This window comes from Lynx canadensis, chromosome C1, assembly GCF_007474595.2.
Source record: "Lynx canadensis isolate LIC74 chromosome C1, mLynCan4.pri.v2, whole genome shotgun sequence".
Taxonomy (NCBI): domain Eukaryota; kingdom Metazoa; phylum Chordata; class Mammalia; order Carnivora; family Felidae; genus Lynx; species Lynx canadensis.
This window is the reverse complement of record NC_044310.1, coordinates 215732396-215758623: the sequence shown is the minus strand read 5'-3', so window position 1 is coordinate 215758623 and position 26228 is coordinate 215732396. Positions and strand designations below refer to the sequence as shown.

General features: G+C 58.5%; 1 protein-coding gene across 1 annotated transcript in view; it reads right to left on the bottom strand.

Moving 5' to 3' along the window:
- SH3BP4 (SH3 domain binding protein 4) overlaps positions 1–26228 on the bottom strand; it is an 85824-nt gene that overhangs the window by 2464 nt on the left and 57132 nt on the right. The window contains exons 3-5 of the mRNA XM_030326033.1: positions 15962–16205; positions 9343–11699; positions 411–599 (exon numbers count right to left, since the gene is read on the bottom strand). Of these exons, the coding sequence (XP_030181893.1) occupies positions 411–599; positions 9343–11699; positions 15962–16079 (2664 nt within the window). The 5' untranslated portion in view covers positions 16080–16205. The remainder of the gene's footprint in view (positions 1–410; positions 600–9342; positions 11700–15961; positions 16206–26228) is intronic.

The following is a 26228-nucleotide window of genomic DNA, read 5'->3' as shown; positions in this document are numbered from 1 at the left end:
GCTTAAAGCGAACAAGGGAGGATACAAAGGACCTCTGAGCAGGAACCCCACCAGCTGTGGCCGAAGGTACACAACATACCTGGTACCCATCCAACACAGACCCGGACGGAGACCGACCACAAGCGGCCACAAAGGGCTCCGTTCACACGGGAGGTAAAGTTTCTCCGTCCGACGGAAGGTAATTTAAGATCAGGATCTGCAGGGGCGGGCATTTCTGCTCAGGCCGCTCTGACTTCCCTCCTCTGGGCACAGCGACCCTGACACGGTCAGAACCAACTGTCCCGGGAGGGATGGGGCCTGCCCCACGCAGGGAGAGCCCGCCACGTGCTTTCCCGCATTAACTCGCTTATCCCCACGAACGCACTGTCGGGTGGATGTCGCCGTGACTGTGTCTCACAGCCCACGCTCACCTCGCTGTCCACGACCCCGTTCCTGTCCCGGTGGGGAGACTCGTAGGCGTCCATCTGTTGCTTGGACACCTTGGCGAGCTTCTCGGCCAGCTCCCTCCAGCGCTGGGCCACCTCCACCGCCGTGGTCAGGAGCACAAAGTCCTGGATGAGTCTGACCACCAGGCCCTGGCAGTCCATTTTCAGTAAGGCCTGAGGACAAAGGAGCAGAGCACCGGGCAGGTCAGAGGGCTGGCTCTGGTCTCAGGCAGAGCTCCACGCGGAGGCGGTGCACTCTTTCCCCCGAAAAATTTTAAGCCTAGTAAGTGCCCCCCGAACTCCAGCGTGGCTGCGGCACGGGACGGAGCGAGAGCAATGGCTTGCGGGGTGGCCTGGGCTTGACTGTGCTCTCCCACCAAGTTCACGGGCAGCCGGAACCTCACAATGACTGCGTTTCGAAACAGCGGCTTTGCAGACGTGAATTAGTTAAAACCAGGTCACGGTAGACGAGGGCCGCCCCTCAGCCAGTGACTGGTTGTCTCTATCAGGAGAGAGAGACATGTCCACGTCGAAAGGACAGAGGCAGAGACGGGGGAGAGGCGGCCGCAGGCAGCGAGCGCCAAGGATTGCTGTCAGAGCAACCAGAGGCGGCCCCTCCCTCGCAGCTCCTGGAGGACCCAGGCCCTCGAACACCTCCAGCGCTGAGAGAGAATAGGCTTTTGTTGTCCCAGGCCATCCGGTCTGTGGTACTTTGTCTCAGCGGCCCCAGGATGCTGACTCCCGGCGGGAGGGCAGGGGAGCGCAGCTGGCCCCGTTTCTGCACCCTCGGGACGGCTGGAGAGGGCGATGCTTCGGGGAGACAGAACACACACCCGGGGCTTAGGGGACCGGACCTAGAGCCGGGCTGACGTTAGGTGCCGCGGGCCTCGGCCGGATGCAGAGCTCCGCAGGCAGAGGGCTCAGATTGGGGCCCGCAGCTCACCCGGACATCTGGGCTCTCGGGTTTGGGGGGCAAAGTGAAGGCCTGGTGTGGAGGAAAAGGAGAACGGGGAGGCCGGAGGCTGAACCCAAGGAAGCACCATCAGAATACTTTCTGGAACCGATAGGACTGCTCCCTTGCCTAAGCTGCAGGAACTTTCTAGTGTGTTTTCAGGACAGGAGTCTGGAGGGACTCAGGAGGGCAAGGAATGCCCGCCACCCTGGGCGGGAAGGAGGCAATGCGACAGAGGCGGGCCCTGGACCAGCTGGTGGCCACCGGGGACTTGCTTCCCCATCTAGGAAAGGGGCTGGATCAGGCCGGCTTCCAACACGGTGTGTTCTGCGCGACCCCGGGCTGGGGTCTTAAAGAAAATCACAGCAGCCGGCGCAAACCAGCAGGCCCACGCGTCTGCACACGGGGAGATGCAGAAGTCCAGCCACCCACGTTTCGTGACGGCTGCAGGGTGCACGCGGGCCTGGCACCATCCACGAGGCCTCTGCCGCCCAGCACCCTCTCGGACTATACCCCGACAGTGGGAAAAGTGGGAGCACCCTGGAGATGGTTCCTTAGGCGAGCACGGGGTTGGGGAGGCTAGAGGCAGAAAGGCACCTGGTGTTCGTCCTGTCCCTCCACGCTCCATGGAGCACCTGCTGTGGACACTTCCAGACTCCGAAGAGCACGTCAAGAACAACAAAGGAAGCAGCCCCTTCCCGACTGAGCCGAACACGTGGCTCGTTTGAGAACTCTGTCCGTATTTTGTGAGGATGACAGGTGGCCTTGGATGAGTGCGGCTATGGTCTGCCGGGTCGCTAACTTTAAAGGGCGCAGCTAGGGGCGCCTGGGTGGCTCAGTCGATTGAGCGTCTGACTTCAGCTCAGGTCACGATCTCGTGGCCGGTGAGTTCGAGCCCCGCGTCGGGCTCTGTGCTGACGGCTCGGAGCCTGGAGCCTGCTTCGGATTCTGTGTCTCATTCTCCCTCTGCCCTTCCCCCGCTCACACTCCGTCTCTCTCTCTCTCTCTCTCTCTCCCCAAAATAAGTAAACATTAAAAAAATTTTTTAAATAAACAACAAAAAAATAAAGGGCGCAGCTAATCGAGACAGAGAGCCCTCATCTCGATGTCTGGGAGTTTAACAGTACGGACGATTCGTGACTTTTTTTTTTGGCAATTTCCTGAATGCCCCCAGCAGGTCAAGCTCTGCAATTTTTTTTTAAAGTTTATTTATTTATTTTGAGAGAGAGAGAGAGAGAGAACGTGAGCGTTGGAGGGGCAGAGAGAGAGGGAGAGAGAGAATCATAATCAGGCTCCGCACTGACACGGGGCTCGAACTCACAGACCGCGAGAGCATGACCTGAACCAAAACCGAGAGTTGGACGGTCAGCTGACTGAGTCACCCAGGCGCCCCAAGCTCTGCAACTGAAAACAGGGGTGACGGGTCAATGTGGTGCTGTCCCGGGTCCCAAAGCTGCAACTAGCTGCACCTGTGGTTAGCCAGAAGGCAGCTTGAGGACCCGTGGTCCTTTTCCGGTTTCTTTTGTTTCGCAGTAGACCACTACTAGTGAGAGTTACTGTGAGCCAGGCACGGGCTCATCCGCTCCTCAGAAGCCCCGTGAAGGAGGGGCTGAGCTCACCCCATTTTGCAGATGAAGCCGAGAGAGTGACGGAGAGGCCCCCACCCCGACTGAGCGTCAGAGCCGGACCCGCCTGCCTGTCCTCTGCTCCGATCCAGACAGCCGGAGACGCCAGGTGGCCTGTCCGGGGTCCCACCGCTCGGGGTGACAGAGGTGGAGGCAGGGTCACATTTCGTGGCGCTCAGGCCAACGAACGGCCTCCACGGTTCTGCGGACACTTGCTACTCGACGTCAGGAACGGAACCCGATAAAACACGGGTCTGGATTGCGCCTCGTTTCAACTACTTATGTATTTCAGAAAATGGGCTATTCACAGAGCTGGACGGTCGGCCCCCCAGTGTCCCCACTCAGCTTCCACTCACAAAGCAAGCGTGTGTCTGTGCACTCACTCAGCCGCCCGGCTCTGGAGGCGACCTCATTTTCCAGGTAATAGAACGTGTCAGAGTTGCGCCTCTGTCCCCAGGGGCGCTGGGCAAGGACGGGGGCTCTATCCCGTGGAGCGCGGGGAGCACAGGGACGGAGGTGCCTTCCTTTACCAACTTCAGCTCCGGTGACACAACTTTGATCGAGCCACACCAGCTTCAAGCGTCACAAAACTGCCACACCACCACCAAGGGGCAGTTCAGACACTTTTTTAAGGGCACATTTCGGGTGCCACCAGAGCCAGAGCTGGGTAGTAGAGAGCTTCACCACAGGAGGCTCTGACACCTTTCCCTGTAGCTTCCTCCTCAATTTTCACACACACACGCGCGCACGCGCACACACACACACACACACACACACACACGTCATCCCAGAAAACCCCATTCAAAACGATGCTGATTCCGGCTGCAATCTCAGAGTGAACTCGAATTTCAGCCAGGTGGCCAAACCTGGTGGACAGAGGGCCACACGTGGCTCTGCGGGCCACGCGGTCTCTGCCACAGCCACCGGCGTGGAGGGAAAGCAGCAGAAACGTGTGGGAACCGCCGGGCACAGCTCGGTCCAGCGCGACTTCCTTCACAGGAGCCGGTGTGCCAAGCGCTGTTCTGGGAGACACTCTTAGAAACACATAATGAAGTGTCATTTTGGTTTTGCTGTGTGCGAATCCCGCGCGTGCTTCTATTCCCGAGATGTGCAGACACCAGAAGGGCCGCACTCCCCCATGAGCGGCGGGCAGGGGAGCCCCTGCTTTGGGGGCGCAGGAGCCCCGGGAACCTGCCTGAACGCACACTGGTTTGCTACCTGCCTCCTGTTTGGGGCGATAAGGAGGCTCTTCTGCAGATTCGCAGAGAATCGCTGCACGCCATCCCGTCCAGCCCCCGTCTGCCCCCACCTCGCGATGTTCCCCGTGACTTCCATCAGCGTCCAAGGCTCTGGGGGTTTACCCCACCCCACCTCACTCCTGGAAACAGCCGCCCCTCCCTCGATTTGCACCCTAGAGTAAGTTTTTCTTCTCAGAGAACCTTCTCCAAAGAGCCCGCACCCGGACTCAAACGACCCCAGCCATAGCCGCCACCAGTGACCCCCGGCCACCCTGGCGGCTCCAGCAACGAGCTCTGAGCGCTGGCCTCGGTCCCTCCAGGGAGGCCTGCCCCTGTCCCCGACGGCCCTTCCCTCCCCGCCGTGAGGACGGACCCTGTGTCTTGTTTGCGAGGGATTCCCGGACACGAGACATAACTTCTCCTATCGGAAGCATGTCGCGGAACGAAAACCTCGGGGTTCCGTGTGCCACCCTCCACGCACACGCTCGGCCCCCCAGGTCTACTCAGGGCCACCACTTGAGCCAAGCCCTCTCCTTCGGTGCCGTCACAGTTCCTGGTACAAACACACTCAGATACGTGTTTTGCACAAAGTGGACCAGAAGCAGCGGTAGAGAACCTCAACGTGCCGACGGCAAAGAGCCGGCCTTGGTTTGTCCCCCCAGAGAGCAAGAATCCCGACACGGAGCCCAAGGTCGATGAAAGCGAGGAGGGGTACGCACCGTGCGGTCGGCCACCACGGTAACAGCACCTGCCACTCACAGCTGTGCCCCCCCACCCCCGGTGACGCTCGCGACGTCGCCGACGGATGGCTTCTCGAGCTCGGGAAGGGCCCACGGCTTAGTGTCCTGGGACATCTGTGGACAGGCGTGCAGAGCCCCTGGGACATCTAAGTGTGGACGGGCGTGCAGAGGCACACGGACAAGGAGGCACCAGCACCCGGCCCTTCCGCAGACCCGGGAAGCAGCAGGCACGCGCCCAGGGCTGCCCGCACGCTCTCCACTGGGCACCGCGGGGCAGGGGACAGCCCCTCGGCCAACCCCACGGAATTTATAAACAGCCGCAGCGTCTACGCCCCAAACCGCTCAAAGAGGTTAACGACAGGCGACGGGGCCGGGGACCCCTCCGCCTTCTGCTTCTGTCCTTCACGCGTGTAAAATTCCGGTGCAAAAAAGAAACACAGGCCGTGTTTACAGACAAACAAAAATCAGTGAGGACTGTTTTCATTCAGGAAAAAACAACACCTGGGGTGAGTCAAGGAAGTTATGCAAACTCAAAGACCCCCCCCACGGTCTGAAGGTCGACACTGATGTGCAGGAAGACAGAGCCTGTCACCAGCGACGCAGTGAGAGAGTGACGGCAGGCCCTGGGACCCACCAGCCACCCGACGGCTACCCGCCAGAGGAGGAGGGAGAACGCGCCCTGCGGCTGTGGACGGCCAGGTGTGAAAACCAGACGGAGGGGGCGTGGCCCGGGGAATCCGTGTCAGAATTACTCATTTGTTTCCTTCACACAAGTCTACCTGGAGAGGAGTATGAAAATTAGGTCCCCCACCCCCAGGCGTCCTGATCATCGGAAGGAAGGACACTCAGGGTTGGGGCTCTCCACCGACCGCTGCCTCTGGGTGGCTCGGAGACTGGGAGACGTGGCAAGGAGCAGCGACGCACCTGGAATCCAAGGCCCAGGGACACATCTGGATTCAGCTGGATCCAGCCTGACTCCCCATCCTCCATCACCCCAGCCTCTGATCGGACCCCATCTATGTATGCCCTCGCGCACCCCGGTCCTTGCCCGCGCGGTACCCCCAACCTGACAGCCCCTCCCTCATCAGGTGGGCTTCCGTGCTTCCTGCCCGAATCAGGATCCACCCTGCCCCAACCCTGTTCGCCGTTCCCTGATCCGCCGGGGGGCCCTTCTCTTCGGGGCTCGAGACAAGTAAGTCCTGCGCTGTGACTCTTCACTCCGTGCCTTCTTCAAGTCAAAGACCCGTGTTCTTGGGAAGCCCAGCACCCAGCATCGCCCCTAAGCACACAGGAGGCGGCCAAGACACGCTTCGTGAATATCGAGTACAAACGCTCTGTGGCGGCTCTTTCATTCTGGGCCCCAGGGGCTCTGTCCACCCGGCCTACCCTCCTCGGTCAGTGCCAGTCACGCCCCTTCCCGACAGCAGCCCGGCAGTGCCCCTCACCACCACGTTCAATAAGGTCCGGGGTGGGCCGTCGACGGGCCGGCCATCCTCTGTCACGGGCCGTCCCGGTTTCTCCTGCAGAGCTCGGTGAGCCGGGGACAGACGGGGCATTCTCTGACGGTGGTCACGCACCGCGTGGGTGAGAAAGGGCAGACGGAGGCAGGCGCACCAAGGAGCCCACGTGGTTGTGCAAGACGGCCCTCGGAGGAGCTCTGATATCGAAAACCCGCACTGAAGCAACAGCAAGGACACGGAATCAAAGAAGTGGGGCCAGGGCGTGGGCTGGCCGTGTGGGCGGCGCCCCTTCATGTTCTCAGCCCGGGGCGGGGTCTGCTCTCATTCACTCGTGCATTTCCTCAAGTAGCAGACTGTGTCCTGGGGGCCAGGGTCCTTTCGATCGCGGCGTTTATGTCCGATGCGGACAATAAGAAGAAACCGGAACACGAGTAAACGAGGCCACTGTGGATGGGAGAAAGCCCAGTGAAGCCCAGGGTCTGGGGCCCCGGGTCGCTTCGCGGGAAAGGTCTGCCAGCACGGCCTCCGGGCTGGTTCCCCAGGGACGTGACAGCCTTCCACGTGACGTTGTGGGCAGAGCTCCAGGCCTGAGGCAGGGCCCGGACCCCACTCGACGGTGGGCAGGACGGAACCGCCCGGTTCTCCTTTCGTTCCGGGCTCCTTCCCATCTCCCCGCAAACCTACCGTCTCAAACCTCCCCCCTTTCCAATTCGTTTACTCGGTTTCCAGACCACGGACGCATAACCGAACAGAAAACCATCTTCAGAATGCAAGGGGGTGGGACACGACTCGGCGGCCGGGGTGGGTCGTGGCGGCCGCGCAGTGACAGCCGGGGGGGCCGGCTCACCCGAAGCCGAGACTGCAGAATACCGCTGCTCAGTGATGCGAGCGGCGGGAGAAAGGAATCCCGGTTTTCAGGACTCCTCTGCGTGCTGGGACAAAGCAGCCTGGGGTTTCTGGAGGTTTGGCCCACGTTCAGACCCGCCCGCTCTCAAGATGGTGACGGATTCAGCCCAGGGCCCGGGCGAGGGAAACCCGCAAGCCTCCGAGCAGACCCTGCTGTGCCAGCCTTCCCACCCAGGGGCGCAAGAGACCCCCCCCCATCGCTCCCACAAACGAACCCAGGGACGGCCCCCCGAAAACCTGTGCTGTCAGAGAAGTCCCCCAAGCGGGGCAGAAAGAGCTTCGCTTAAGTCTGAAAAGGCCTGACATGAAGGACCAGGATGAACAAGCCGCCTCCTCGGTCTTTATTTTTCCACAGCTGGGAAGGGCCGCTCTCGCTGTGTTGTTTTTCACCTCCGCCCACTCGGGGGGGGGGGGGGGGGAGGTGTTTTCTAGGCGGCAATGAAGGAACAATCAACACTGTTCATGTGCCATGAGAGCACCCGATTCTAGAACCCGTGGCGAATCCCATGAGGCCCCGCGAGAGAGGGACACACGCCCCTGCCCGGTGCTCGAGGTCCGTGGAGGGGAGAGGGCCTCGAGGGCTCAACGCAGCTCCGGGGAGGATTCCAGGCTGGGCCAGCGAGGGGGCAGATGCCCTGAAGGGAGAGATGTCCCACTGCTGTGACGGCCATGCCCAGGGCCCATGTGCCGTCCGCCGTCCCCCTGCTGCCTCGGGCCCTCCCCAGCCACGACCATCCCTCGTCCTCCCCGCGGAAGCTGCCACCACCAGCGCCCCCAGCCTCCGGGCTGCCAAGATCGACACCTTCGGTTCCCATCCCTTCTTCTGGACGAGGTTTGGCTCTCACTGTGCGGCACGCGCCTGGCATTTTACATTCCTGGGGGCGCCGTCAGGCTGCAACGCCCGCTCCCCGCCGCGGTGGCTGTGCCCCGCGGACTGGGTATCTCCGGCTCCCGAGAGCCGTGTGCGCCACGGACGGACCTCGGCACACACACCCGGCTCGGCCGTTCCCAGAGGCGCTCACACAGCATGGCAGGTGCCGGGTCGGGCGGCAGAAATCCTAGGGCCGCTGAGACTCACTTCGTACACAAGTCAGGAGGCGAGAAGGCTGTGTGGAGCCTGACAGAGCAAGGAAGGAACACCAAGAGGCTTCCAGTGGAAAATCACAAGGGTTTCCAGAGGAACAGGCCCGGGGATGTGTCCTACTGGGGAGATGGGGTGGCGGGGGGGAGGTGAACGAAGCAGGCTCTCCCCATCGAGAGGACGTCCCCCACAGAAACGAGGCGGACGCCAAGAGAAGGACGTTTGAGTTCCTCCAAGTCAGCTTCTCCAAGACAGGCCACCGGGAGCAGATGAACTGTTGAGAGCAGGTGGGGAACCTGGGCTGGGGAGGCCGTGTTCGCTCAGCAGTGCAGCGAATGCTTTCCCCCCTCACCCGGCGGCCCGGGTATGTCCTATAGTGTGACACCAACCCCCCCCCCCTTTCCTCTTCTCAGATCGCAGTTCCCAGAGACCGTCCTCAATCCCTACTCACACACACACACACACACACACACACACACACACACACATGAGGCAGAGGAAGACGCCTCGATCAAGTTAGACTTTGGGGCGGCACAGATCCTGCGGGGAACCTGATGAAACCTGCACCTTCTCCCAAGAGATCGGAGCAGAGGGGGCTGGAGCGCGAGCCTCCCTGCGCCCCCACACCCACTGGGCACCCGGGAGACCCGCCTGAGGCCTCCAAGGAGCTCGCAAGCCCAGCGGGAAGCCGCCTGAATGGGGCTCTCCATGCTGGACCCTGAGCCGTCTGGGGGTCCCTACACAAACGCCCATCTCCAGGTGCGCGTGCGTGTATTTCGGGGAGCGGAGGTGAGCCCAGATGCCGGTCCGGCGATTCACCGAATCCACGCCCGGGTGTGCGGGGCGGGGGCGGGGCGGGGGGAAAGGCGGCAAGACTGGACTTGGCCCCCCCTCCAGCCCCTGCCGGGCACTTACCATCATGAGCTCCTTCTGGAAGGACTTTCGCTCTTTGTTCTCCGTGTTGTTACAATCCTCCTTGAGCTTTTCCAGAACGGACGCCACCCGCTCGGGCTCACTGTCCAGCTCGGCCCGGCAGAAAAAGGTGAGCGGCAGGTTGCCGTAGCCCAAGGCATCGGCGAAGGAGCGCCAGCTGCTGACGTTCTCCATGAGCAAGGTCCTGACCGAGGCGTAGATGTAGGTGAGGAACTTACAGGGTCGTAGGATCTGCTCCAGCAGCACCGAGGTGCTCAGCTCGGGCCCCGAGAGGAGGCTCGGCCTGGCCCTGCCCACCACCAGCACGTTCTTGGCGTGCACGAGGCCGACCTTGCCCTGGTGGTAGCCGATGTACCACTCCTTGGTCCACAGCTGCCCCTTCAGCCGGATCTTCTCCTCGCTGAGCAGCGCGACGCTGTCCCCCTTCTTGTACTCCAGCAGGTAGTGGTTCTTGCTCTGCCGCACCACGGTCTTGAGTAGCTTGCCGAACTTGAGGCTGGACACCGGGCGGTCCTGAAAAGTCGGGTATTTGGTGGTGGCAGCAAACGGGGACAGGATGATTTTCCCGACCTCGTTCTTCTTGAGAAACCGCCTTTGCCCGGAGGGCTTGATGGCACTTTTGGGGGGCGGCTGGGGAGTCTGCACGCAAAACTGCGTCAGGATGGCCTCCTGGTCGCCCTTCACCTGAACCCGCAGGGTGAAGTCGGACAGCTCGCCGGGGTTCTGGCAGGTGATGGGGAAGATGAGGCGGCTCACCTTGCCCAGCTTCATCTGGAACCCCCTCACCACCTTGGCCTGCTCGCTGGCCTTGACCTCGTAGTTGGTCATGTTGGAAAACATGCAGATGTGGAGATCCTGGGGCCTGGACAAGACGAACTGGTGCTTACCCCAGAGCTGCAGGGCCACGGGGGCAGGGCTGGGGGCCTGGCGGGTGACCTCGCTGACCAGCAGCGTCTTCGGGGCACAGTCGTGCCCAAAAATGGTCACCACGGTCTTGAAGGATGGGTGAATGTGTTTGGGCCCATAGAGGCCCACGGTGATCTTCTTGTGGATGAAGTCCCACACCGTGGAAGGGTAGAGAATGTTGGGGCCGTGGGCCACAACGGCCAGGTACATACAGGGCTCTAGGTTGTCCAGCTGCACCTGGACCGTGTCCCCATAGCTGTAGGTGAGTGGGATGGGGACATAGGGCCCTTCCTTCAAGTCACTCCTCAGGCACTGGAGACCCACCGTGCTTTTGCTAAAGATGTCGTTTTTCACCTCGGCCGACACTTTCATCTCCACGATGATGAAGGTTTTCACCTCCAGGGTGCTCACCTTCACCTCCAGCACCGGGCTGACGCTGCTGCACCTGTCGCTGTTGAGCTCCAACGGGGGGTCCAGCAGGGCTTTCATGGAGATCTGCTGCGTCTCCCCTGGGGCCACGTGGCCCTCGGGCACGTGGATGCTGATGCCGCTGTCGGGCAGCTGCACGGCGCCCCCGGAGCTGTCCAGCTTGCACGCGATGCTCGTCTCCACCGCCTGGGTCTGGCCCCACCCGGGGCTCTGGCCCAGCAGGTCCAGATCGTGGCAAGACCGGGCCAGCTTCCGGTGGCTCAGCCAGGCGGCACGGAAGTCCTCCCGGCTCTGGAACTGCTCCGGGGCCGGGGATTTCAGGCCCGTGAAGAAGCCCGAGGAGTCGGGGGCGTCGGACTTGGCCTGGAGGACGGAGAGCTCCGACAGGCTGTAGGAGCGCTTGCTTCTGAAGAAGGGGTTGTCCCGCTTGCCCGGCGCCTCGGCCTGGAGGCGGCCTGCGGCCGGCAGCTCGTCAAAGATGTTGCCGACGCTGTTGGTGGTCGCGGAGCTGGATTCGGTGAACGAAGACGTGCCCGTATCAAAAAGGAGCAAATCCACGGTGCTTCTGGGGGTCAGCTCGTCCAAGCTGGGCATCGCCGGCGCGTTCCCGTTCAGAAACGGGTTTGTCTGGGCCCCGTTCCAGAAGGGGTTATTGCTGTAGGTCTTGCTCGGCCCCTTGTCCTCTGTCCACCCCCCGAGCAGGTCTAACTCCTTGGCCACCTCGTCTGGGCTGTCTGGAAGATGGTCGATCACCCCGCTGTCGCTCAGGGTGGAGTCCCGGTAGTTCAAGGGCTGCACGTAGGAGGACGGGATGTAGCCCATCTCCGTGGTGCTGTGGGCGTACCACCACTCCCCGCCGGACGCGTCCAGGACGTAGAGGTGGTCGCCCTTGGAGAACTTGAGGGTGGTGAAGTTGGCTGGGTGGTAGTCCTTGATTGCGATCACTTCCTTTGCATTCCCGAACGGTGTGGGATTGTCTACGAGCAAGGCACTGGGGGAAGGCACTGCATAAAACACAAAGAAACAGGGGGTGAGGGCGAGGCCCACGGGCGCCGCGGAGCACTGGCTGGAACCAGGGAGGAGGGAGAGCGCTCTGGGCGACAGGCAGCTGTGCCATAAAGAAGTCCCAGGGAACTCCGCTGTGCTCCCGAGGGCCGGCACTGTTGTCCCAGCCCACTGGGCGGGAGGGCTCATACACCCCCATTTCCCCGGGATCGCTTTTAAGATGCCATCTCATTTTTAAACCTTTTTTAAGCTCTAAAGATTTTATTTTTAAGTGACCTCTGCACCCAACGTGGGGCTCGAACTCACAAGCCCGAGATCAAGAGTCGCAGGCTCCACCGACTGGGCCAGCCGGGCGCCCCCGATGCCATCGGATTTTGGCCAGTTTTCCTCATGTAACTGACTTACCCGGAGCTGCCACTGGGTCGAGACAGAAGCCGAATGTGACTGACTTAAAACCTGTCACATTCTGAGTGGGGTGACCCATGGCCTGTAGCCAGGGACGGGACATGAAGAGCCTGGAATAGAATCTGAGTTCGTGAGCTGGTCCCACGCTCTGCCTTGAACGCAGAACACGTGAATGGGGGGAAGGTTCCCTGACAAGCAGACCTGTCTCTTACGTTTCCAAGCTGAACCCACTCTTCATCAAAATAAGACTTTGGAAGGGCGCCTGGGTGGCTCAGTTAGTTAAGCGTCTGACTTCGGCTCAGGTCATGATCTTGTGCTTCGTGGGTTCGAGCCCCGTGTCGGGCTCTGGGCTGACAGCTTGGAGCCTGCTTGGGATTCTGTCTCTCTGCCTCCTCCCTGCTCATGCTCTCCCCCCCCCCCCCCAAAATAAATACACTTAAAAAAATAAATAAAATAAGACTTTTGAGGCCGGTGCCTTCCAGCCTCCTTTAAATGATCATTCAAAATGACAGCTTGGAAAGGGGCTCTCCCGCATGCCTTGAAAATGAAAGGTTTATGTCCACTGTCATTCATGTCATCTCCGAGCAAGTGTTTAAGTCTGAAAAACCCCCAACTCGTTCAACAGCGACTCGAGCTAATTTCGGGTTCACGGCGTTCAACTATGTGTGCTCCCAATGTAGACAGCAATGGGAACCACGAAAGTCAGCTCAACAAGGGGTGTGTGTTTTGGAAAATATCGGACGACGAAATACCTAAGTGTCTTCTCTCCCACCCAAACATGACAAAGCACATCCAGAGGAGGAGGAAAGCGCCTTGTGAAAGAAAAGATAGCCCCCACCCCAGCTGTGCCTTGTTTCACAGGGTTTAGGGATATTCTGACTTCCTGTAAAAAACGTTAAGAAAGGACCGTATTTTTAGTGGAACCTACACCCACATCTTCTCTAATATACGATTAAGTCAAGAAGCGTTCTATTCTACCAAACTGGCCCTCCAAAAAAACAGCGTCTGCCAGTTTCCCTTTCCTTTGAAAAGAAATAATGGAACTGGAATTGTATTTCCTTAGCAAAGTCTGGGGAAATAAAGCAGGAAGTTGCTGTTTGTTTCCATGAACCAAGTTAGAGAGAGAAGCTTGGTAGAAAGCTCATCTGGGCGGTGAAGGCCGTTGCCTCCCGCCCTCCATGTGGGGCGGTGGGGAGAATCTGGCTCTGGGTTCACTGGGCACGGGCTTCCCGTCCAGACCTCAGGAGCCCGACATACTCTCTCAACGGGCTCTGGTGGAGATAGCGTTCTGATGATGTGCTTAGCATAATGATGCCTAAGGACACACAAACTGTTATGTTAAAGGAGACATCGCCCCCACCCCTCCTAATTTTATTTTCTCCGTAGCACTTATCATTAACCAATATACCACGAATATTTTAGTGGGGGGGGTGCTGCATCGCCCTATTGGGGTGAGAGCCCTCTTAGGGTGTTTTGCTCACAGTGGTATTCCTGGAAGGCAGCCTGCCACATAGCAGGTGTTCGACAAATATTCGTGGAATGAATGCTCCTCCGGTATGCACACACCAGAGAGGCCATAGTCATGTTCTGGGGTCAAGGTGTCGGCCGAAGGCAAAGCCAGAGTTCTCCGTGGCTGTGCCCTGCTATAAAATCACTCCAAGGAGAAACCACTTCACAGTGAAGGGAGGGGAGTGAATAAACACATTCAAGTACAAGAGAAGGACCCTGAGGGAGAGGTGGGGAGACAGGGGACGGGTCAGGCTGGGGTCGGGGGACAACAGCAGACCTCTCTTGCTTTGTTTTCCAGCCACCGTCTCCTGTAATAGAAACCACTTTCTGTTTCCTTGACACATCTAATGAAAATGTCACATAAAAATTAAAACCAAATGAAAATTAGAGCGCGTGCCAGCTATTAAAATCTTGTTAGAGTCCCTCAGAAGTTATATCCCTATTATGTTCCCCAGAACAATTCCCTTAGAGTGATATTTTTAAAATTAAAAACCAAAGCTATTAAGCAGGCTTTGTATATAGCCTAAGAGAACGTATCAATGCAAATTATCACTTTGGTTTCAGCAGACTGAAGAATAAAAATGGTTTCACTTAAAATTCCAAGCACTCCCCTTAGCAGAGAAGCAGTAACATATTTCACTCAAGGATCAGGCTCATCCAATGGGAAATGGCGATCCTTCCGTGGAAATGGACTGTGGTATGAGCTCCTGCCAGACGGGTCCCTCCATCAGTCAACTGTCACAGAGCACCCGGGGACACCTGGTGGGGCGTCTATCCAATCAAACGCAGGAGAATCCCTATCGAATCCCATCTTAATGAATTCTGGGGAGCGCGGCTCAGATTCACAGCTATCCCTGATTTCCATACGAAAAAAAAAAAATCCTTGCGTGTCGGGAAGTTCAGTGCACTGAATAATACATTTCTTACCCCTCTGCCTCGGTTCTTATACAGGCGGAACATTTATCAGGGGGCAGAGGATTTCACAGAGGACACTTTGGCTGGAATACATTCCCACCTGTCTACCGTGGGGACGCAGCGGAGGCCACCCGCTGCCCTTGGGAAATGGGTTTGGGGCTCCTCCCCAGCGGACCAGCCCCAGCTCACATCCCAGGATGTCTCCTTTATCTTTTTCCCACAATCGCAGTGTTCTTTTAGGACCCTGATGCCTCTCAGATCATTATCATAATTTTTAAAAATTCAGCTCTCTCATTTCGAGAACCCGGCCCAAACCCCACAATTTATGCTCACGTTTTCCAACTTTAACCATGATCAGCTAGGCTATAAAGTAAGAAAACAATGCCCATTACTGGGCTATGAAAAATAAATGGTTCCATTATTTATAAAACTACCTGGTAACTGTTACTGTTATTAATAAAATCTCATGATTTCTTTTGCCAGTATGTTTGTTTGAGGAACATTTAAAGCAGTGCTCAAGGCTCCCAGCATAAAGCAGAGACAGGAAGCGACTGAGGATACAGTGAAGGGAGAAGGGATTAGGAAGAGACAAATGGGGGACATACGGTTGTTAGGACATCAGGGAAGAGGGCCACAGTGTGACCCAGGAGACAGCAGTTTGGTTCAAGAACTATTCACTTAGCACTGACTTTGTGCCAAGTTAAAGATACAAGGGTAAAGGTCCGCTCCCACTGCTCAGCTTGTATTCTGGACGGCCCAGTGGGTAACCTCAACACGTTGTGGTCAACGCTGTAGGGAAGCCGCCTAACGATGGATGATGAGGATGTAACCCATGACACCAGTAAGCACCTAGTAAGGTCAAGGTGGACTTCTAGGAAGAAAATGACCCATCCATCTCACTGACCCAGTTGTAAGTGTCTGTTAGAGGAACCCAGAGGCTCAGGGTGATTGACCCTGGGGCCACCTCTAAACCAGGGGTCAGCGAACAACGGCCCCTGTGCTGTTTTTGTAAATAAAGTTTTATTGGAACACAGCCATATCCATTGCTTACTCTCTCTTGTGACTGCTCTCGAGCTGCCGCGGCACAGTGTGACGGAACCCGGAGGGCCTACAAGGATGAACATACTCCCTGTGTGACCCAGGTCCCTACCTTAATGTCACCCAAACTCAACGAGAGGAGAAAAGACAAACATATTCTGTATGAAGAAGTTTCATAACCAACGGGGAATTCATAACCTCCCAACCCACCAACAAAACAAAACAAATCAAATGGTTATTGTTCCAGGGCTGAATGTGTCCTCATGAAGTTTAGAGAGCTAAAACTTAACATCTGAATGGGGCCTTGAGAGCCTTGAAGGCAGAGAAGTCCTTGGGTCTCAGAGCACTTGCAAATCTGCCCCCTCAGCCACCGTTGTGTCTCTTGGGAGCTCACCTTTGACATCATTAAAGCTCGTTTCTGAAAACCCTTCGGTCAGGTCAATCAGGGTCCCCTCGGACTTGCACCGAGGGAGGCCGCCGGAGTTGGCCGCTCGGATCCGCTGAGCTGCCATCTTGAACTCTCTTCCCGGGGGGACCGCTAACGTGTCATATCTCCTCCTCCAGGTATCCCGGCGCTCGCTGAAGCTCTCCTCAGGCAACCATGCCGCACACGGGTCAGCTGGGCGATGTGCTTCTTCCTGAAAGTGGGGGAAGAGGAAAAAAAAAAAAAAAAAGGAATTTCCCTTGAGCAAGCGCGACATAGGTTGGACAGGAATTTTGTGGGAAGTGGGAGTCCTCTTTCTTCCAGGGCCATTCCAGTCAAGACAGACCCAGGACAGTCTTCCTGGCCCGAGAGAGCGAGGGGGGACCCACTCCCCGGATCCTGTGTGCACCCTGTGCCCATCTCACCCGCTGTGCGGGCGCACAGAGCCGGGCAGCACATCCTGGCCCGCTGTTTGCACCCTCTCTTCCTGGGGTACAAAGGGGCTTGTGAAGTTTGTTCTAGCACCTGGCCGGCCTGTTCATCACGAAGAGGGGGACGAACGGGATCTGTAGACTCCACGTGGCCGGTTCCGGGGTTCAGGGCAGAAGAAATGAGTCCGTGTGCCCAGACAATGGCTGGTCCCGTTAGAGGCACAGCCCCGGCCGCGATGCTGGATACTCCGGAAAGCAGCACTCAGCACAGCACCTCTTGTGGCCCCGCCTTGGGGGGGGCCGGGGGGGCTGCTCCCTGCCTGCCCACGCTCCCCTAAAATCCTCCCTGGATCCCCAACAACCGACAGTCCTAAATAAGATACACACGTAGCCACTTCTGCGCATAAGGCCTTTGCAGAACGTGTGCCCCTGAAGCTGGTATATGTACCCAGACGGAGTCACCGAGCCTCCAGAGCCACTCTAGGGCCTGTTTCTTTCCGGAAGGGGCACAAAGGCATCTGGGGGGCTCTCTCAGGAGATGGTGACGTGATCAGCTGTGGGATGACCCTCGCCAGCCCACGGAGGGGAAAGGAACAACCAGGAGCCAACCTCAAAGCGGCAAATACCCCATGCTCTTCCCCGGAAACGGGCGGACACACCATAGCTGGCCGCACCTGTCGGGGCACGGAGGGACCCGAGGGCAGGCAAACTGCACTCTGTTTCAACACGGCTCGTGTGACCGGTCTCCGGTCCCTGGCTCCTTGGCTGCGCCCTTCAAGGACAGCTGGGAATACGGCTTCTGGCCCAGATGAGTGGCCTTCACCAATGAGAGGGACCCGCATGGCCCCAACACCGCCTCCTGCAGCGGCAGGGGGGTGGGGTGACCTAGCCCGTCCGCCTCTACCCTTCCCCCAGGCTCCGCACGCAGCCTCCCGGGGGCTCAGTGCCAACCGTGCAGCGAACACACGCAGGTTTGCGTCCAAGCTCTGCCGTCCGCGGGGACGTCTTGTGTTCAGCGTTTAAGTCGGTGGCCTCAGTTGTTGCACCTGTGACGCGGGGCCAAGTCAGCACTGCCCTCACCGGTGTGTGGGGAGACCGAACGTGAGAATCCGTGCAAGGCGCTTGGAACGGGGAACAGGGGCTCACCACGGCCCCGGGGAGGATTTCTTTCCTTCTTTCCTTCTCAACCGCCGAACGCCACACTCCTCACCGGAATGCTCTTGGACAGAAGCGGGAGCGGAGCTGGCCGCGGAGGCCGGTCACCAGGCCAGAGGCGGCTCTGTGCCCACCAGGCAAGATGTGGCCACGTGCATGGGGGAGCCCGCGGGGCCCGGGATACAAGGAGAGCCCACCCCTGGAGCAGCCTGGCTTCAGAAAAGAAGCGCGATGATAAGATCCATCACTGAGACGAGAGGACGTGAGGATCCTTTGGGTCCGAAAGACGGGTCTCACCTACTGGCAGGAACAGAGAAAATGGGACTCGTGTATGGGGGCGGGGGGAGGGGATCGGAGAGGACAGGCAGCGGGGGGGGGGGGCGCGGGGGGGGCTACAGGACAGTTCTGAGACCTGTGCTTGCCGGGTAGACCTGCAAATTAACCACCCAAGATTCTAGGTCTGACGGTGCCTCCTGGAGATACAGCAGCCAGACAGACAGACAGACACGGCCAAAGCCAGCTGGCTGTGAAATCTGACTGGCACCCTCGGCTCGTCCCAGGAGGGCCCCCCCTCCCCCCCACTGCAGAGCTGCCCAGGGCACTCGGTGAACGGGGTGGGGAGGGGGAGGGCGAGTTCTTCGCTCTCACGGTGAACAGGGCTGGCGTGGCCCTGTTCCCGAGGCGGGCTAGGGGGGCCCCCGCGCTATAACACTGAGAGTCCAGCCCGATTAGCTGCCGGGGGGAGGCCCGGAAAGCTACCCAGAGTAGGGGACATGCCGGAGGGTTCTGGAGGCCGAGGAAGGGTCGGCAGACAGAGCGGGGCCCGGGGGCTACCTGAGTGCTGGGGACCGGCAAAGTGAGGAGAGAGAAGGCAGCCCGCCCAGGTGGCAATGGGGCTGACCTTGGAGACCACGACCTTGGCCCTGGAGACCACGGGAAGTCACAGAAGCTTTCTGATGGAGGACACCTGGCCGCAGATGAGCAAAACGGAAGCAGCGATGCCGTTACTGACAGTGTAGTTATGGACAGGCTGCAGAGGGCTGGGGGTGGGGAGCAGGTGCACGTGGCGATCGGCAGGGGGCACCTGCCCCAACACCCCCACAAAGGCCTGCAGGGCGACTTGGTGTGGTCGTCGGAGGGGCTGATTTCATGCAGGGCAGGGAGAGGGAGAGCCAGCAGCTCCCCTGAGGTGCCTGCAGGACAGGGCACGGCTTCCCAGCGAGCACTCGGGAGAATCTGCGGGCTGGCAGATGGAACTGGAGATAAACGTTTACGTTTACGAGTGGTCAGATTCCTGCATTCGCTATCACCACCGAGAAGGCAGCGGCGGGGGCGGGGGGGGGCGTGATTCCGGGCTTAGGGGTGAGCAGAGGAGAAAGCAGTTCAGGACGTCACTGGGATTTCTGGAGATGGATCATTGTTTTTGTTTACTGTTGATGGGGGACCTAGTTTTTTACCCTGAGCCAGCAGAGACACAAAGGCATGTTTAGCAGTTACATAAAGAGATCTGCAGCCCTTTTTAAAAACAAAGATACCCCCAGAGAGGGTGCCATTCAAGGAAGAGATAAGCCACTGACTGTACATCCTGACAAGCCCAGCACTCATCAGCCAGGGTGAATTCAGTCGAGGCACCAGAGCGAGGCTCCCGGGCAGCCAGAAGCACCGCGTGCTCACCGAGTTATCAACGCACTCGTTCATGCTACCCCTTCCCGGGAAGAGGGACGCTTGTCCCGTGGCGCTCAATGCCCTGTGTGAAGCCCAGAATGGCAAGTTTTCTTCAGAGACAATGGGAGACCATCCTTGGACATGTCCTGACAGCAAAGAGGGCAGCCGGCCCTCGCTGGACAAGCCTGGCAGACTCTCTCTTCCTGGAACCTGGAACCTTCCCTGACCAGATACCATCAGGGTGAGGGTTCCCAGAGAAGCTCCGCATCTCCACTCATTCCAGAGCCAGGCATGGAGAGATTGCTGGAGTAACTTGCCCAGGAGGCGGGTGATGCTCTAGGGGGCGAGTGATGCTCTAGGGGGCGAGTGATGCTCTAGCGGGTGGGTAAAACTCCAGGAGGCAGCAGGGACAAAATGCCTCGAGTTCTCCCTAGCCTTGCTAACCACTTCTCTCCAGGCCCAGAGTGCACCAGGCCCGTGCTGCCGGCGGCTGTGGGATCCCCGATTCCTCCTGCTGTCCCTTACAGAAGCGCCGTTTTGTCTCAAGGCTGTCCCATCGACGTCAGGTCACTGCCCAGCTCAAAACTCCCTGGCGTTGCTTCCTGCTTTTAAATCCGCGAAGTTTGACCTCCCTGCCCCGGCATTCAGAGCCCCCCCACGACCCGGTTTCCACCTGCCATTCCGGGCCTGTCACTCACCTGCACCCCAACGTGAGTCAGTGACCACACGCGGACCTGCTGCCTCTCAGGTGCGCCTGGCGCTCTGTGGCTACCGCTCCCTGAGCACCCTCCCCTCACCTGCGCCTCCAGGAAAACGGTCCTCTCCACCCTTCTCGCTCCACCCTCCTCCCCACAGGCCTGCAAGCTTCTCCAGTGACTCATGTGCTGCCTCAGATCCGCAGTCATCGTCCCCGAGCTCCACATTCAAGTTGCCGGAGCTCAAGGAGCACGCCCCCGGAATCAGTCCCTGCTTCGGTCAGAAGAGTCGTGTCGGGGTGAACGGCTCAGTGCTCTGATCCGCTTTGTAATGAGTTCGAGCTCGTGAAGCTTCCCTACGGCATCTTCCAGCACATGACACTGTTGTCACGTGTTATTATATCCACTAGACGCGATGCCATTTTCCCCATTTACTGTTTTTAAATTATTTGCTATTTTATTACTATTTTCCTATGTGCGTACGTCTTTTAACGGGCCTGCAATCAAACAAACAAACAAAAAACACGAGGAAGGTGATGTGAGGAACCATTCATCACCTGCCTTGCCGGAGAGAGACAGGGAATGTTGTACGTGTCTCCCTTTGCCCCGGGGAAAAACTCTAAGGAGCCATGGGGTCACATGGCCAAGGCGCTGAGCCCCCTCACAGCACAAGGAGACACGGCCGGGTTCCTGCTCAGCTGGACAAGAAACCCCAAACCCAGCTCACCGAGGGCCCCCTCAGAACGGAACCTCCCAGGTCCAAACCCAGCTCGGGGGCTGCCTCAGGCCCCCTCCAGGCTTCACCACCGCGGTCGTGGCTGAATGGCACGTTCAACCAGCCACAGAGCTCGGTCTCCCTCCCCAGCAGCTCCCTCCCTCCTCCCTTGTGCCCCAGCAGCCACCCCCCTACTCCGTGGAGGCCGGTGGGCCCGCAAGTGTGTGCATGCCCAACGCCACGCACGCTCCGTTCAGAATACACCTTCGCCTGACCTTCCACGTTTACAGTAATCGGCATCGTTCCACCAGGTCCACTGTGTTCAACTCTGCCCTCGGGGAGCCTACCCCTCAGTTAGCCCTCAGAATGATTTTAGAAGTCAGGACTCTCTTCAACGCCCTGCAAAAGCCTCTTAGCTCTTCGTGTGCTCACAATGCCCTCAAGGACTCATATAATGGGTCCTCGCTAGCTCTGTGGACCCTTTTCCGGAAGTTCTTTCCCTCTTCCCGACCTCGGGGCCTTTGCACCTGCTGTCCCCTCACCTGGGAGGCCCAAACCTAGATGCTCACCAGGCTTGATCCCTCACTTCGTTCGGCTCCCTGCTCGAATGTCACCAAATCAGCAGGGACAGGTGCCTGCTACGGTAACATCCCTAACCCCACCCTCTCTCCCTACTTTCCTTATGGACCCAACAAATCACACGCTGTCCTGCCTCCAGCCTGATTTCTCCAAGAGAACGTTAGCTCTAGGAGGCCACAGCGCTCACCCTGCTTCTGCGTCCCCTCTGCTGTGTGAGACCCGCATAGAGCAGGAGCACCAATGAATTCTATTCGAATCAAGACAAAGGCTTCGGACACCATTCTGAAAGGTATCCCTGGGATAATCTTGCAAGAGTCAAAATCCCCCGTGAATGTCTAGTGTCCCCCAGATGGCCACGTGACTTGATTACACAAAGCAAGATGATTCTGAGAATCCTGGCCTATTCTGGAAATCTACGTGCACGTTCTTAATCACTGATGGGTGCCCCGGGGGAGGGGGGGCACCTCAGTCAGATGTGCCTGGATGGCATGACCTACAAGTCTGGCCACCCTCCCTCTGCTACAGTCACTCAATTCTCGAGGACGGCCCGTGGCTGCACGCACCCTTGCCCGGGGCGGCTGGCACAGGACCTCAGGACCTCTCAGAAGTGGGGGGGAGGTGTGTGGCCACGCCATCCCCCGCATCCTCCCCAGGCCACGCCTGGACTCGGGAACCCCCCGCCCCCTTGGTAGTAGTCAAGTCTGGGAAGACGGGAAGGGGCATTAGAGCTTCCTTGTGTCTGACTCATAACTAATGAGTTTTTCTTTTCTTTAGCGCAAAGGCTGATTCATCTGCGGAGACAAGAGCCTGCTCCTAGCTCCTCCCCGGGAACGAGGAGGCTGGCCTCGGAACAGACAACATCGTTGTACATGCACAGAATTATTTCCAGATTCTCGAGGCAAACTTGGGAACCTAGGCCCAGCCCACCGGCCACCCATGCAGACCCGCCTCACTCCTCGGGCTCCAGACTCACAGAATATTCATGTGGGGGCCTCTCTGCCAAGGCCCCGCCCCAGGAACATCGCAAAAGCAAAGCAACCGAGAAAACCCAAAGAACGCGAGCGTCTGTAGGGTCCCTGACTCAGGACCCCAGGGTGTGTGTGTGACACGCGGGGCTCCCCCGGTGGCCCCGACCTGAAGGTGCAGAGGGCAAGCTCTGGGCCGGGCCCCGGCCTGCGGGGGAACCGGGGCACCCAGACCGCTCTGGGTTCCTCCCCGGTGAGTTCTGTTCGTGCCTTCTTGGAGATGACTCATCTCCACATTTGATTTTGATTTCTGGAGTAAGAGTGTCGTGTTGATTGCATCAGATTTCCTCCGGGTTAAAAAGCAGGCACGAGTTTCAACCCGCCCTCGGTGATTTCGGTCCCCGGACCGTCAGCACAAACTGCATCCCGTGTGCCCACCTGGCCCACTCCCCAAGCAACAGCGGCCTCCGGAGAAGCAAGGTAATTCGGAGACCCCCCCCCCTCCCCAGCTGACCTGTGTCCCCGTGAGCAACAGCCCGGAGCCCGACGCCCCGGGGCCATGACCCCACGGGCCAGCTGCGGAGAAGCCACCACGCGTCCCAGCACGCCTGTGGGGCCAGCGGGGGCCGTTGGGGACACCTGATTCCCACGGGGGTCACACCGAGGACACCGGAAGGTTGGAGCCCGGCAGTGACCCGGCGAGGCCAGGGCAAGCCTGTGTGCCTGCCAGTATCTCGGTCACCTCTTTCCCTCTGAGGCAAACAGCCCTGCAGGAGGCCCACTCCTCCCAGCTTCCCAGCTCTCTGCCGCGTCCTGACCCCCGACCCGTCCGGGCTGGGCAACGACCCAAGTGGAAAACCAGCACGTGACCCGTGTCCCCTTTCCAGGCTCGCTCTCGGTTGGCGGGGACAACACGGGCTCCAGTTACGAGAGGGGAGCGGCCGGCCCAGAGAAACCCGAAGCTTCCACGCCACCTCGCACAGGCGGCTTCAGGAGTCTCCTCTCCGGGGCTCTGCTGCTGTGTGCACCTGCAGCACGAGACGGTGCCTCGTTCTGGGGGTGCCAAGAGCGTGGGTCCACTGGCGAGGGCCCCGGGGAATTAGCTTCCCTGACCCGTGTCGGGAGTGGGCCTCACTGAGGCTGGACGCCCGGGTTTTAGTTCAGGGCAGTGGCAGCAGGGGCCACTCGGAGCCCCCAGCACCTCCGTGAAAACCCACCGAGCGCCGGCTTCTAGAACAGGGCTCTGTGCTCAGCAGAAGGAAACGTGAGAGCAGACGTGTTCAAGGCACCCACGCCCGAGGCACCACTGGGAGCCTAGAGCTTGGAGGAGGGGAGGTTCCGAGCGCTAGATGCTAGAAGGGGCACGCGCGGAAGCCCTTATCTGTTCCCCCAAAGCTCAAGAAGCACCTCCCAGGGCCCCACGGGTGGCAGGGGTCCCTCAGGTTGCGGGGTGCCCACCCGCGTCCCCACATCTCGCTCGATACTTCTGTTGTCCAAGGAGTGAGGGCCAGGCAAGCCGGCCTGTTTCTCCGGCCAGTGACAAAGGAGGACACCCCGGATCTGGAGCGGCCCAGCTTCCCCCTGCCCGGCCTCCTTCGACCAGCGCCCTGCCGCCCAGGGTCCTGGGGTGAAAACCGCAGTCCCAGGCTCTTCTCCCCAGTCTGCCCACATGCTCCTTCCCATTTCCCGGACTCTCGCCAAACACAGGAGCTGCTCCTCTCGTTTGCCTCCAAGGCACCCCTGAACTCACCGGGGGGCCTACTTTCTCCCCCATTAAAACCTGCCCATCTGAGAGGGACCCTCGGCCAACAGGGCCTTTGCCAATGGAATCCCATCTCCGTTCCGAGCTCTCAGTGTCCCCTCTGGGCACCGGCCGCTTTGAGCCTGAACATCACAGCTGTTATCATGCTCGTGACTTGGTCCCCTGACGACCACGCTCGTTTCTTTGCAAGCGGGGGACACGGTTCCTTGGATTCCCCGGCACTAAACACGGGGCTTCGCCTGTCATCCCGAGCGCGTTATGGTGGCTGCTGGTCACGAATGGTGTCTCATTAGCCTACTGCGGAAAACGGCTAGGAGTTCAAAGAATAACCCTCATGTGGCGCTCGTCAAGCGCGGGGTTCGGGAGGTCTGGTGGTCTGCGATCTGCCACGCTGGGTCACATGGGAAGGCCGGGCCACCTTGTGACGGGCCTGGCGGCAGACGGGCTGTGAGGGAGGGTCTTGTGACCAGCCCAGATGAGAAATACTCACCACCCCTGGTCCCCAGCCAGTGGCCAGGAAGAACGAGTGTGGCCGTCTCTGAAATGCAGTCATAGCGACGAGAAGAGAGGTCCGCTCACTGGCCTGGGGGCTGCTGGTCAGGGGACGGACGCCCGTCTGACACGGTCATCAAAAGGCAAAACAGCAGCACTAAAAGGGGTTGTGATTTCTAAATGTGATTTCTAAATTGATTAACTGTCTTCCTTAAAAACAACAACAACAACAACTAAATTAATAGTTGTCTTTAGATCAACCCACTTTTTATAACAAGTGTATTTAAGGAAGTTATTTTATTTTTTTTTTAAATTTTTTTTAATGTTTATTTATTTTTTGAGACAGAGAGAGACAGAGCATGAACGGGGGGAGGGGCAGAGAGAGACGGAGACACAGAATCCGAAGCAGGCTCCAGCCTCCGAGCCATCAGCACAGAGCCCGACGTGGGGCTCCAACCCACGAGCCATGAGATCGTGCTCTGAACTGAAGTTGTACGCTTAACCGACTGAGCCACCCAGGTGCCCCCTAACAAAATTCTTAAGCAGAAGCTCTGTAAGAACAATCATTTTTCTTTTTTTTTTTAAATTTTGTTTAATGTTTATTTTTGAGAGAGAGAGAGAGAGAGAGAGAGAGAGTGAGCAGAGGAGGGGCAGAGAGAAAGGGAGACACAAAATCCAAAAGCAGGCTCCGAGCTGTCAGCACAGAGCCCGATGCGGGGCTCGAACTCACGGACCGTGAGAACATGACCTGAGCCGAAGTCAGACACTCAACCGACTGGTCACCCAGGCGCCCCTAAGGAAGTTATTTTAAAGGCAGCTTTCTGTTGCTTTGAAGAGGAAGCCAGTCGATCCTTTCAAAAAATATTCCTTAGATACGCGGATAACTTTTCCAGAATACATTAACTTGGAAACAGCGTTTTCAAGGTTTGTCCTCGATACCACTCTGGGAAACGAACACCTGGCCGGTGCCACTCTCTGTGCAGACAAGGAAGCGGAGGCTTATCTGGTTTTCACGGAGAGAGACTGCCCCTGAGGTTTGTTTCTGAGACCCCGATTAAAGTGCCAGATTCAGACAAGGAAGAGACGGGAGGCGGCTTCCTCGGTTCCACGCTGCCCCGACCCCACGGACCGCTCTCGTTCATGACACGCGCAGGCCATGTCTGAGGCTCAAGTTCAAGGCAGGGGTTTAACATCCTCAAGACATGGCAGGAGCCGCAGAAGCCAAAAGGGCCACGCAGATGAGTGACCGTGTTTGCAAAACCCCGCAGGCAGAGAGCAGGGCTGAGCCCGCTACGCGGCACAGCTGAAAACCAGCCACAGAGGCGAGCGGATGCCAGACACACTCATCCACAGCCTCCCTCCTGGCCTTTCCGATTCAACGAACCTTGCAACGCGGGCTGCCTGATGGGAGCTGAGCGGGAGAAGGGAAAGTCGACACAGAAAGTTTCATGAATGGGCTGGCTAGCTCCGACCCGGCCAGCTGGGCCTTCTCCGTGGTTCCGCAATCGGAGAACACCCTGACCCCGCTCCTCCTGGCGGGAGCCAGATTTTTGCTGCTATAAATGGCCCGGCGGTGGTGACCATCTTTATAACTAATCTTCCTCAGCATTCTAGATTATCCTCTTAGGACGACTTTCTAGCAAGAGTATGAAGCGTTGCCAAACACTTTCCTGGAAACAAACACTAAAGTTTAAATTCACATTCCTTTGGCCACGACGGTCAGAAATTTTCGAATATCTACTACTTCCTGCTTTCTGTTTTAAAAAAATCACAGGCAC